This window comes from Cryptosporidium hominis (genome assembly GCF_000006425.1).
Source record: "Cryptosporidium hominis TU502 chromosome 8 CHRO018077, whole genome shotgun sequence".
NCBI lineage: Eukaryota > Apicomplexa > Conoidasida > Eucoccidiorida > Cryptosporidiidae > Cryptosporidium > Cryptosporidium hominis.
Window position 1 is genome coordinate 1 of NW_667237.1, and position 11,654 is coordinate 11,654.

General features: G+C 34.7%; 4 protein-coding genes across 4 annotated transcripts; 3 read left to right on the forward strand and 1 right to left on the reverse strand.

Annotated features, from left to right (window-relative positions):
- Positions 1–448: 448 nt before the first annotated feature.
- Positions 449–979, forward strand: Chro.80178 (hypothetical protein). The annotated part of the gene is made up of 1 exon (XM_661266.1): positions 449–979. The coding sequence occupies one exon, from the start codon at positions 449–451 to the stop codon at positions 977–979; it is 531 nt and encodes a 176-aa protein (XP_666358.1).
- Positions 980–1,517: 538 nt separating this feature from the next.
- On the forward strand, positions 1,518–5,138 carry Chro.80179 (T10G3.5). The annotated part of the gene is made up of 1 exon (XM_661267.1): positions 1,518–5,138. The coding sequence occupies one exon, from the start codon at positions 1,518–1,520 to the stop codon at positions 5,136–5,138; it is 3,621 nt and encodes a 1,206-aa protein (XP_666359.1).
- Positions 5,139–5,651: 513 nt separating this feature from the next.
- On the forward strand, positions 5,652–10,457 carry Chro.80181 (ubiquitin carboxyl-terminal hydrolase). The annotated part of the gene is made up of 1 exon (XM_661268.1): positions 5,652–10,457. The coding sequence occupies one exon, from the start codon at positions 5,652–5,654 to the stop codon at positions 10,455–10,457; it is 4,806 nt and encodes a 1,601-aa protein (XP_666360.1).
- Positions 10,458–10,631: 174 nt separating this feature from the next.
- Chro.80182 (hypothetical protein) lies at positions 10,632–11,285 on the reverse strand. Its single annotated transcript, XM_661269.1, has 1 exon — positions 10,632–11,285. The coding sequence occupies one exon, from the start codon at positions 11,283–11,285 to the stop codon at positions 10,632–10,634; it is 654 nt and encodes a 217-aa protein (XP_666361.1).
- Positions 11,286–11,654: the final 369 nt, after the last annotated feature.

Below are 11,654 nucleotides of genomic sequence, written 5' to 3' on the forward strand. Positions count from 1 at the left end.
TTCTATTGGATTTTTACTTGGAACAAAATTGATTTTTTTAATATTTATATTATTATCATTTTCAAACTATTTAGTTTTTTTTATAATTTCTAGATATTTTGCAAAGAAGAATTTTATAAAAAATCATGAACAAGTAATAAAAAGACAGAAATATAGTCCAATTTGGTGGTTATATGTTTCTAATATTGATATTTTAAGAAGAAAACTTAATTCACAAGAATTGGAAGATGCTGGATCATTAACATATTACTCAGAGAAATCAATTATACAAGTAGGTAGTACGAACAATGATAATTGTGATTATTGTTTCAATGATTTGAATAATAAGAAGATTATTCAACATGGATATTTTTCAAAGAATGAAGAACTGATTGAAAATATTTCCAACTTTAACCTATACTGTAATGTTAGATCTCGACAACCACTATTTATCAGTTTCTGGTTTATTATGGCAAAATATTTTTCTTCTATACTTATTTTCAGTACTATACCTTTGAGTATAGCAAATACTTTAAGTTTACTCTTCTTTAGATTGGATTGTTTGGATGGTATAATTTCTGAGATTTTATTACTGAATTACATTTCTAAAATGAAGATAAAAATGATAAATATTACAAATCGTGTATCAATCTTTCAACCAATTCAAGTTATTGTAATCAGTATGTTAATTCTATTTGGAATCAGTACAGCATTAATTATTACATTATATATAAAATTCAAGCAAAATAAGTTAAGAAAAATTTCGAATAATGGTAATAATCCAAATTGCTTAATTTCTAATAATCAAAACTATTCAAGAGAAGATCAAGAAATTAACTTGAATAATATATTAGATGACGTTTATGAGTCTTTAAAAGTTCCAGAATGCATTGAATTATATTCAAACAAAAAGATTGAGAATTTGGGGAAAATGCCCCAAAAGCTTATAATTTCCTTTGCAATGCTTGAAAATCATAAATTATTAAACAAATATAAATAGATATCTCCATATAATCTCATAGTTATAGAATAGCTATATTTTGATAAAATATAATAAAGCTTATTAGAGATAAAGAATCAAGTAATAATCATCTTAATAAAGATACTGTTGTTTCTCAGGATTAGTATTTTTCAGACTTTAAATTTTAACTTTAACATTTTTCTTCTTGTAATCTTATTAATTAATATTGCGTGTAAATAAGTGCATGTATATCACTTTTTATTTTGTATTATCCACTTAAACCATTTCATATACCGGTATTACATGCAAATACACGTGTTTATAAAGAAAAGCCGCCCCACAGCACATGCAATAATTCATGAGAGTTCCCGCCTGTTAGGAAAGCACCACAAAATAAATTTAAAGTCAAAATATTAGGCGGATAAAGATAAATAGGATAAGTTAAATAAGAAATTAAGGGTGTTAATTTCCGAGGTAGTGATAAACATTATTAGTGGAGAATTAGGGGTAAGAGAAGGAATCTTGAAAAATCTTATTTGGAGCAGATGTATGAGTGTAACTGAAAGCAAGCTAATCAATGTTAAAGAAGATTTTTGGTAAAAAGAATGAGGAGGGAGAAGATGGTGTGAAACCAGTAAAAGCTAATTTAGGAGAGGAAAATAAATTCTATTATAATAAGGAGTTAAAAAGTTGGGTTGTTCGTGGGGAAGAACACTTGGTCGAGCAGAAGCAAAACCTTCCACCTCCACCTCCAAAGAGGCCAACAACAACGGATTCTGGTACTAGGACAGAAAGTATGGCATCTTTTTCCTCAGGTTCTCAGAGTACAGGAATAAGAAAGAATTTATATACTTCTACACCTGGATTGAATATTATGAAAAATTCCAAGGAGCAAATAGGAGGAATAATACCTGCTGTAGGCTTTAACTCTTCAAATGCAAATGCAACTTTATTTGGTCCAGTTGGTACGCCTAATAACAATAATTTTATAGATAATTTGGACAATCAAAGTGGAAATTTAGAACCTGGTAAATACAATCCAAAGGATTTAAATGAAAAGCAAGGTATTCAAGAGCAAATCCAGGTTAGAAGTGATTCTAAGGAACCAAGAAGAACATCTATTCAAGGAAAGGAACCAGAGGGTGAACATTTAGAGTTGAGTCCAAGCAGCTTTGAAGGTTATTCTGGTGAAATTTCCGGGTTTGGTCGCCATTTACAAGAAGATCAGAATATATCAGTCCCGTCTTCGTCTTATACAAATTTCACTAATCAAAGCAGTGCTAATACAATATCAATAACTAATAGAGTACTCCCTCCTATACCATCTTTACCAAATGCAGCTATTTCAAATCGTGATTTAACATATGGAGTATCTCAAAGAAGAGCATCTGTGCAGGATTCTCCTTTATCATTTATTTCAACTCCAAATGTGATTCAGAATCCAAAGGATACTTTAGGAGAGAAAATGGAGGAGACTTCAACATCCCAGAATCAGTACATTCACCAAGAGATTTCTGGAAAGCAAGTTTGTCAAGAATTTGATTATAATAATATTGGAATTTCAATCCAAGGTTTGAATGAACAGCAAGAAAATATGATGATGGAAAGTATGAGAAACCAAGTAGAGGAAAGCAAGATGAACTCAACCATTTCAAATTTAGAGAGTGACCAGACTGAAATTCTATATACTCAAAATGATATGAGACAAAGACAAAGAATAAGACCACTGTCTCAGAGAAGTGCTGCTTCAAACGGTGTTTCTGGATTAATTGAGAAGAATGAACAAATAGATGTAATTAAAGAAAAAATGGATATAAATTGGAATAAAGCCTCCTCTGGAGGTGAAGTTGTAAATCATAGAGTGAGCAATACACCAAAAATGGAGTCATCCATTCTTGAGTTGATTTCATTTTTTGGATTCAAATATGACGAGAAATCCCAAAAGTTATTGGATAATTTCGAGTATAATGAGAATATGAATATTAACGAACAACATTATTCTGCTCAGAAAGAAGAAAAGAGAAGTTTAACACAAGTTTGTATAGATATTAAGGAAAATAAGTTAAAACAAATGAACTTTTTGGTTGGAAAAGTTTTCAAAAGTTTACAAGATTCTAGTACTGAGTATGATAGTTTATTGGAGATGATTTTGAATATTGGTAACATTACAAATAAGACATTTCAAGAAATTTCAGGGACTGTTAACACAATAATGTCCAATAGTGATGAGATTGAAAAGGAGCTTATTAAAACTAGGGGGTTGTATCTAGACTTAGTTAAAAAGTACAAGGCAATATATAAGCAGTACGAGACAGATATGATAACTTTGAGAAGTGAATTGGAAAATGAGAAGAATATGAACATTACAAATTCTAAAGAGTTTGAGGAGAAGTTAAAGAGGGTTCAGGATGAGTTTTCATCAAATGAAGCTTCAAATAACGAATTACTGCACCAATATTATTCATATATTCAAGATCTACAACATAGGTTTGAAGAGATGCAAGAGAATATGCAAGGAAAGGATCTTAAGATTAAGATCTCAGAGGAAGAGATTCAGAAGTTAAAATCTGAAATTGAAGAATTAAGAATAAAGTTAGAAGAGAAAAAAAGAGAGTTTATGCTAGCTTCAGAAAAGCTTGAAGGGTATGAGAGAGAAAATCAGAGATTAAGAGAAAGTAATGAAGAATTGATTTCGCTTTCAAAATTGAATGAAGAGAATAGCAAACAAGAAAGAATAGTATTAATTGAGGAGCATAAACAGGAGCTAGAGTTAATGGAGAAGTTCAGTCGCGAGCAAGATGAACATATTAATCAACTTCAAAAGAGTATAGGTGACTTAAGTGAGGAAAGATCTGAGCTACTGAATCAAAGTGAACAGCTAAGAAATGAGATTATGATAATTAAAGCACAAGTTGAGAACTTAGTAGAAGAGAAGTCTAAGATAGAGGAGGAAGTCTTGACCTTAAGTTCACAAAACCAAGACAAGTCCTCAAGAATTATTGAACTAGAAAGTATGATTGGAACTGAGTCGCAGAGAATGGAAACAGTTTCTAGAGAAATGGAAGAATTAAAAGGCTTGAAGAGTCAGATGGAACAAAAAATAGAGGAAATTGAAAAGGAAAAGATTCAAATAGAGTCAGAATTAAGGCTAGAAAAGGAAAGCTCAGTCGAAAATTTCGAGAAATTGTCAAAAGAATTAGAGGAAATGACACTAAAGAGCCAGAGTTTAATGGAAGCTTCCAAGGATGAAATGGAGTCTGAGAGAAGAAAGTTGAAGGAAGAGCTGGAATCCAAGACTGAGGAGTATAATAAGCATATTAATTGGTTAGAAAGTGAAATTTCAAGGGTTGATGAAGAGTGGAGGACAAGACAAACACATATTGAGGCAAACTATGAACAACTTTATGCACAGTATATGGATTTGAGCTCTAGAGAAGGCGAACTTGGAACTTTACAGGAAAGGGTTAATGAACTTGAATCTGAAAAGGTTAATAGAAATGAGTACATTTCAGAATTAGAAACGAAATTGAATGAAAGTCAAAATGACAACAGGGTTTCAGAGCTAGAGGAGAGGCTGAAAAAGATTGAGATCCAGAATCAAGACAATTCAGACAAACTCAAAGAATCTGAGGAAGAGATTCTGAGAGGCAAAATGTCCATTAGTGAGCTTGAGGCTCGTCTTGAATCTGAAACAGGTAGAAACAAGTCTCTAAGTGATGAAGTTGAAAGCTTACAGAATTCAAATGGAACTTATTTAGCTAGAATTGAGGAACTGGAGAGAAGGCTTGAAAGCACTGAGCAATACAAAGACTACATGTGTAAACTTGAACAGAGGACATTAGAACTCGAAAGCTCCTTAGAAGTAAAGTGTAAGGAATATGACTCATTAGAAGAGCAACATAACAAGTTGATAAATGAAAACAAAGAACTCGAAAGATTAAATAGTCATGAAAATAATCACCAAATGAAGCTTGAGAACGAAAAACTTAAAGAAACTAATGAAGCAGTCTATATCAAACTGGAAGCTTTCTCCAGAGATATTGACATGCTTAATAATCAACTTGAGTGGGTCAGAAGATATTCCCCACAAGTATATGAAGCAATGCTCGAAAATACCTATCAATATTCTGCCCCATCCTTTGGTAGTAATCCCAACAATCCCGGTGCTGAACATGAAATTTCCGATATTGCTCTGTAGCTCCGCGGGCCAACCCCACAATGGCCGCCATCGACTGCATGGATTTCCCGCCAAGAGGCGGGTGTTGATTTTAGGTTTTTTCTTTGGAGAGGGTTCCGAGCCTTAAGTACTGTCTAAAGTAATGGCCCCTCTTGGGCTAGAGGGGGGGAGCAGGAGGGAAAAGCTGTGAGAAAAAGGAAAGAGGAGGAGAGGATAAGAAAGAACTAAAAACGGTTAGTAAAAAGAGTAACAAGACTGTGTGAAAGAAGCCTCAAGTGTGAGGAAGAGGAAAGACTTTTGGAATTGGAAGAGACTAGAAGAGTCTAACTTCAATAGAAAGACAGTTATATTTCTATATATGTATATACACATATACATATATAGAAATATATATATATATTTACATGCCATATATATAATAGCGAGTAAATAAATCGTCAAAAGAAGGATAATCTTTAAGCCTCTAATTTTAGGAGGGATTGAAAGATTGAATGAGCCAAGCAAGGATTTTTAATTTCTAGTAAGACTGAGTAAATGCATACTGGGCGTAATATAGAGAGGCCGTCCATGGAAGGCTTCTCGAGTAGAGAAAAACAGTATGACTACTCGAATATACCAGGACGGCTTCAAAATGAGTTGGAGTTTAAGGTTGAGGGTTTTAGAAGAAGGATTATGGAGATGATGAACAGTACCGAGGGGGGTACGAAGAACCGACTATATTCAAATATTCACAGTTATAAAAACTTTAATTTTCGAATAATGATTCTTCCAAAGGTTAAGTTGACTAGTGGAGGTTCGTTAGAAGGTCATATTTCTGCGTATTTGGAGGCAATCCCATCGCAAAATTGGCCTTCAAACTGGGTATGGTTGAATACAAGATATTCTGTGACCTTAATTAACCAAAAAGATTATAGGAAATCTCACTTTATGAGTGATATATTCAGCTTTAAAGGAGAAAATGACCCAAAGAAGAAACTTACATTGGAGGAGAGAAATTATGACTATAGCTCTGCAGGTCCAGAAGCTGATCGTGGTTGGAGTGATTTTTTTAGCTTAAAGACTCTCTTGGATCCGAAAACTGGTTTTATTGATTCTGAGACAGAAACAGTAATTTTCAGAGCTGGTGTATTTCCAGTTTTATGTGATCCAGTTTCGTGTGGAAAGTCAAGTTTTGACCATTTGGGTACTGATCGATCACTAACTGGATATGTTGGAATTCGAAACCTTGGAGCTACATGTTATATGAACTCCTTACTACAATCTCTATATCATATTGGAAGATTCAGAAAAGCTGTCTATACTATTCCCCTGAACCCAAATAGAATCACATCAGGCTCATCATGTTCTAATACTCCGATAAGTAGGGAAACAAGACCTGAATTAACTCCTATGAGTGCTTGTATTCCTAAGATAGATGATTTCGGAGAGGTTACTCCTCAAAGTATTAGTTCTGAATCTAATAGCCTTGCCATTTCTTTATTGGGAGAAGCCTCAGAGGATGCTATAGAATGGACCAGTAATGTTGCAAAAAGTCTTTTTGAGTATGAAAGTGATGGTATTGCTAGTCTTGAAAGTATTATGTCTTCAAATGCATGCCAAGATTATGGACAGAATACCGGTGTAGTAAGCGGTAATGTATCTGGCCCAGGATCTACAATAGGAGGAAACTGCTCAGCTTCGGATGCCGGAAATGATCAAACGAAAATTAGTTCTGCTCTCCAAACCTTATTTTACGAACTTCAAACCTGTTCAGAACCTGTGAATTGTCGCGAACTGATGAGATCTTTTGGCTGGGATGCTTCAGATGCATTCACCCAACATGATGCACAAGAGTTAAATAGACTACTTTGTGACCGTCTTGAGGAGGAAATGAAGAATACTGCTGTTGATGGGAGCATTAAAGCTCTTTTTGAAGGAGAGTATGAAAATTATATCGAGTGCTTGGATGTTGATTGTACTTCTAGAAGGAGAGAAAACTTTTACGACATTCAGGTTGATGTTGAAGGAGTAAAGTCATTAGAGGAAAGTCTCCAGCGTTTTGTAGAGGAAGAAATTTTGGATGGTGAAAACCTCTATGAGGCTGAGGGCTTTGGAAAACAGAGAGCAAAGAAGGGAGTTAGATTCCAAAGATTCCCACCTGTTGTTCAGTTCCATTTAAAGAGATTCCAATTCAATATTCAAAGTATGGATATGGTCAAGTTGAATGATTACTTTACTTTTCCAGAAAAATTGGATCTATCTAGCTTTGTGAATCATAATAATAAAGGAGAAACAGATACTGGTAATATTGTAGAAGGTACCGAAAAGTATATATTGCATACTGTTGTCATACATCAAGGGGATGTTCATAGTGGACATTATTATGCCTATATACGTCCAAAACCTGATTCAGACTGGTTTAGATTTGATGATGAAAAGGTTACTCTAGTTTCATCTTCTACAGCTATTGAGGATAATTTTGGAGGCCATGAGTATGAAGTTTGGGATTATTTGGGAAACCCAGAAAGTGATATTCCAAAAAGATCCAAAACCCACTCAGCTTACATCTTGGTATATGTTAGGGAGGACCAAGCTCAAGATTTGCTTTCGGAGCCAATTCCTCAGGAGGTCAATCCTGATTTAGTTTCTAAATACAAGAAAGAGATTGAGATGATGAATCTTCGAAAGAGACTTAGACAAGATCTGAATGAGCATGTTCGAATTCAATTATTGTTATCAACTAGTTATAATATCTCATCCTCTTGTCGTCCAAAATCCCAAGGTCTTCATCAAAGCATTTCATCCTTTCCATGGAACTACATATTCAAATGTTCAAGGGACTTTTCTTTGTCTCAGTTTCATTCTGAGCTTGAAAAGAGATTCTTGAACAAAAGGATGCTTCATAATGATGTTCCTAGTAGTAGTGTTAGTTGTAATAAAGCTTTTGGATCTCATTTATTCCTGTTGGAAACCAACCCGGAGGGGAACCACACTGCTTCAGGAGGAGGAAGAGGAATGGGTGGATTACATCATCATATTGGATATTCAAATGGAGGCCCTACATCCTCAACGGGTCTATCTTTTTATACATGCATTTCATCTCCCCAAGGAGAGGGAATTAGCTCTGGAAACCGGATATCAGATTCTCAAAGAGGTGGAATGCTAGGTAGAGCTATTGGATTTGGAAGTTCAACTTCTGGTACGAGATCAGGAGATGAGATCTTAATGTCGGATCTATGTAGAAGATACCATCGTGCAGGCCTTTGGGACTCATCTTGCCCAACTTTATATATGTGTTTGTATCTTGATGATGTCTCAAGTTTATTAATGGACCGAATCCCTCCAAATTTACCAATTAATGCAGATGGTTCATATTTAGAGAAGAGGCAGAGGATTGAAAACAAGCTCAGAAACTTTAATGATAATGGAGGAGAAGAAGTTTTGCTTCTCTTGAGATATTTTGATATTTCAAACCCTAGGATCAATGAACCCTCTTTAAAATACTCTAAAAATCAGGAGATTCCAAATCTTTATAATCTAGGACTTATCATGGTTTCTCAAAGCACCACACTTAAGGATTTAAATGAATATGTAATGATGGAGATAGAGAAAGATAAAGATAACAAACCAAGTGGAGGATTGATTAGTGGCTTTGAGTTTGGACTTAGAGTATGTCTGGAAACGGCTTTAGATAGTGATAATTTATTCCCATTATTGGATCCTCGATGTACAATTCAACAACTTCAGCTTATCAATGGATCCAGTTTAATCTTTTCAATAAATTTGGATGATTCAGTAATTAATAGAAAGAGAGAAGAATTGAGGAAATCTCTTGAAGAGGTTGTGATCTTCCCAAATCAAAACCTTTGGTTACAAGAGGAGAAAACTTCTCAATATAATAGAATTGAAGATGAAGGAAAATCTTCTGAATCGGAAGATTCTAGTTTCAGGCTTCCAGTAGAACTAGAGATGGTTAAGTGCCCAGAATTTCCAGTTTTGGACTTTCATCACTGGTATGAAAATTTCCAGAATTCTCTCCATCTTTCTCTATATCTATGGGATCCTCTAGATGGTGAATATCACCCGCCTCATTTGGGAGGAGGAGGAGGAACGCATTTGTGCCTGCCTAATACAAATCAATATGGAATAATGGAAGCCATGCAGGCGAGCAATAATAGTATAATACGCTCGTTTTCAAGGTATCAAATTAAAGAAGTTCATCAAATTCATGTGGATCTCCGCTGGCCAGCTATTAAGACTTGGATTTATGTTTGTAATCAAATCAAAGTAGATCCTAGAAGTATTGCTTTAGCAAGAAATGCACTAAATCCACTAGATGCTTCTTTGCTAACTTTATTCTCTCTGATTCAAGCCCAGAGACATGATGAATCGATATCTTCAGTAATCAGAAGCTTAAGTTCAGCACATTATTATGGAAAAATACCACGTTATTTAGCTATCCTGGCTCTAAATCTGAAAGGTCACTCCTTTGTTAGTTTAAACAGAAAAGATAAACATATTCTAACTGTGACCAATACTGTAAATTGTTCTGAAATACCTAAAGGAAGATACATCCTTCAGGTAGAATCCAGTGATACTGTGGATTCAGTCATACGCAAGTTAATAAAGAAGGAAAATATTTTATCTCACAGGTCCTTTAATGCCAATGGTAAGGATGCCATGCAAACCGGAAATGGCGCCAAAAGTCACACAGACATTTCCAAGCTTAAATCAAGATTATTCGAAGCGAGTAACCAAAATGATCATGTTGGTGTATATCGAGGAGGGGAAATGATAACAAGGATTTTAAACACAGATGGAATGCAAAATACTTCTACTTTTGGAGGATTATCTATTGGCTCTTTTGTGGATTGCTTTAGGATTGAAGAAGATTATTCACAAGAAGAGTTGGATTTACTTAAAAAAGGAGAGTTAGTAAATATTTTGGTTATTCAGGATTCAAGGAGTGGTTTTGGCGGGAACTATGGAGATCATTACCATAATGATGATCATCACAATTCATTAGCTGGAGGTACAAGTTATTTAGTAACAATACCAGTAAGTTCAAGATTGGTAGATTTAAAGAATAAACTACAAGAAAGGTTTGATTTGGACGAGAAGATAATATCCAAATGGAGATTTTACCGTCTTGAGTCAAAGAGTCTTCAAGGAATTAAGGATAATGATTTAATTATGAATAGTTTTGGAAATAATGGTGTTGGTAGTAATAATCACTATACCACAAATGCAAAGAATAACGTGGATATTAATATATATGGTTTTGAGCCTCATACAATTTTATTGGCTCAACAAGTTTTTCCAATTCTACAAAAGAGTGGCTCTAGACCTCTGAGAATTTAAAGATAGATACTCTGAGAAAGAAATAAAGGAAAAAAAATAAGAGAAGCATTTCAGGTTACACCTTAAAGAATAAAGATAAAGCAAAAGATTGAGAGGTGGTGGATGAAATGTAAAGGGATGAAAAAGGCGAGATATATATTTAATAAATAATGATAAATATTATAGATGGAAGAGTTATGTGGAGCTTAACTTTTGATTTGAGTATATATCTTCAAGTTGTTTGATTTTATTCTTGATCGACTTATACTCAAGATATTCTTTTTCTATAGGTAGTAAATCTTTGTGATATAGAACTTTTCTGTGGTTTTTTTTGAGAAATTGATCTTGAAATGTTTCCAGTAATCCTCTTAGTTGAGTTTTCTTTTGTTTTAGAGACTCTATTTCTGATATTAGATCTTGTGTGGAATGATTTTTGGCCTGATAAGTTGAATCCTTGAGATGCCTGTATAGTAAATACAAGGGTTTGAGTGGTTCTTTGTCGGATTTTGATGGTAGTTTTCCATATAACATTTGAAAGTCTGAATCGAACTTCTTTAACTCGCTTTTTATGTTACTTTTAAGAGTATTCAAGAAATTGCTATTATTGGTGGTGGTAATAAATGTTAGGGAATTAACATTATCAGAATTATTTCCAGTTTCTGTATTAACAAGTGGATTATTAGGAATATTAATGATACCATTTTCTGTTAATTCTAGACCCAAAGTTTCTAAGATAGATAATAATCTTTCTTCTCCAGAAATATCGGAATCGTTAGTAAATTGATTAATTTGGCTATTATTTAATAGTAATCGATACCTTTCATTAACTTTTTTTTGAGTTTCAATCATCTTGCAGTTGATACTTTCTAAGCTAGAAAGGTTATTATTAATATCATTCGCCGCGTATTGACCTTTAACAACTTGACCTTGGGCGAAGCCTGGGCTCTTTTTACTCTATGGTTGGGCACCCTAGATGCTGCTTTGGTCGTACTGGTTACCTCTTGATTTTGCTGGGTCTCCCCTCCTCTTTTTCCTTTGTTTTGGGCCCCCTCTCGTCCCGGCCCCCTGGGCCCTGCCTCCGTGCTCCGCGCTGGCCCCGCGTCCGCCGTTCCGTTTCCCAGCCGGCCCCCGCTCGCTCGGCCGTTGTGCGGCTCCTTCCCCCTTCGGTCGCGCCCCGTTTGCGGGCCGTATACTGGTATGGCCGCCATCTCTACTTCA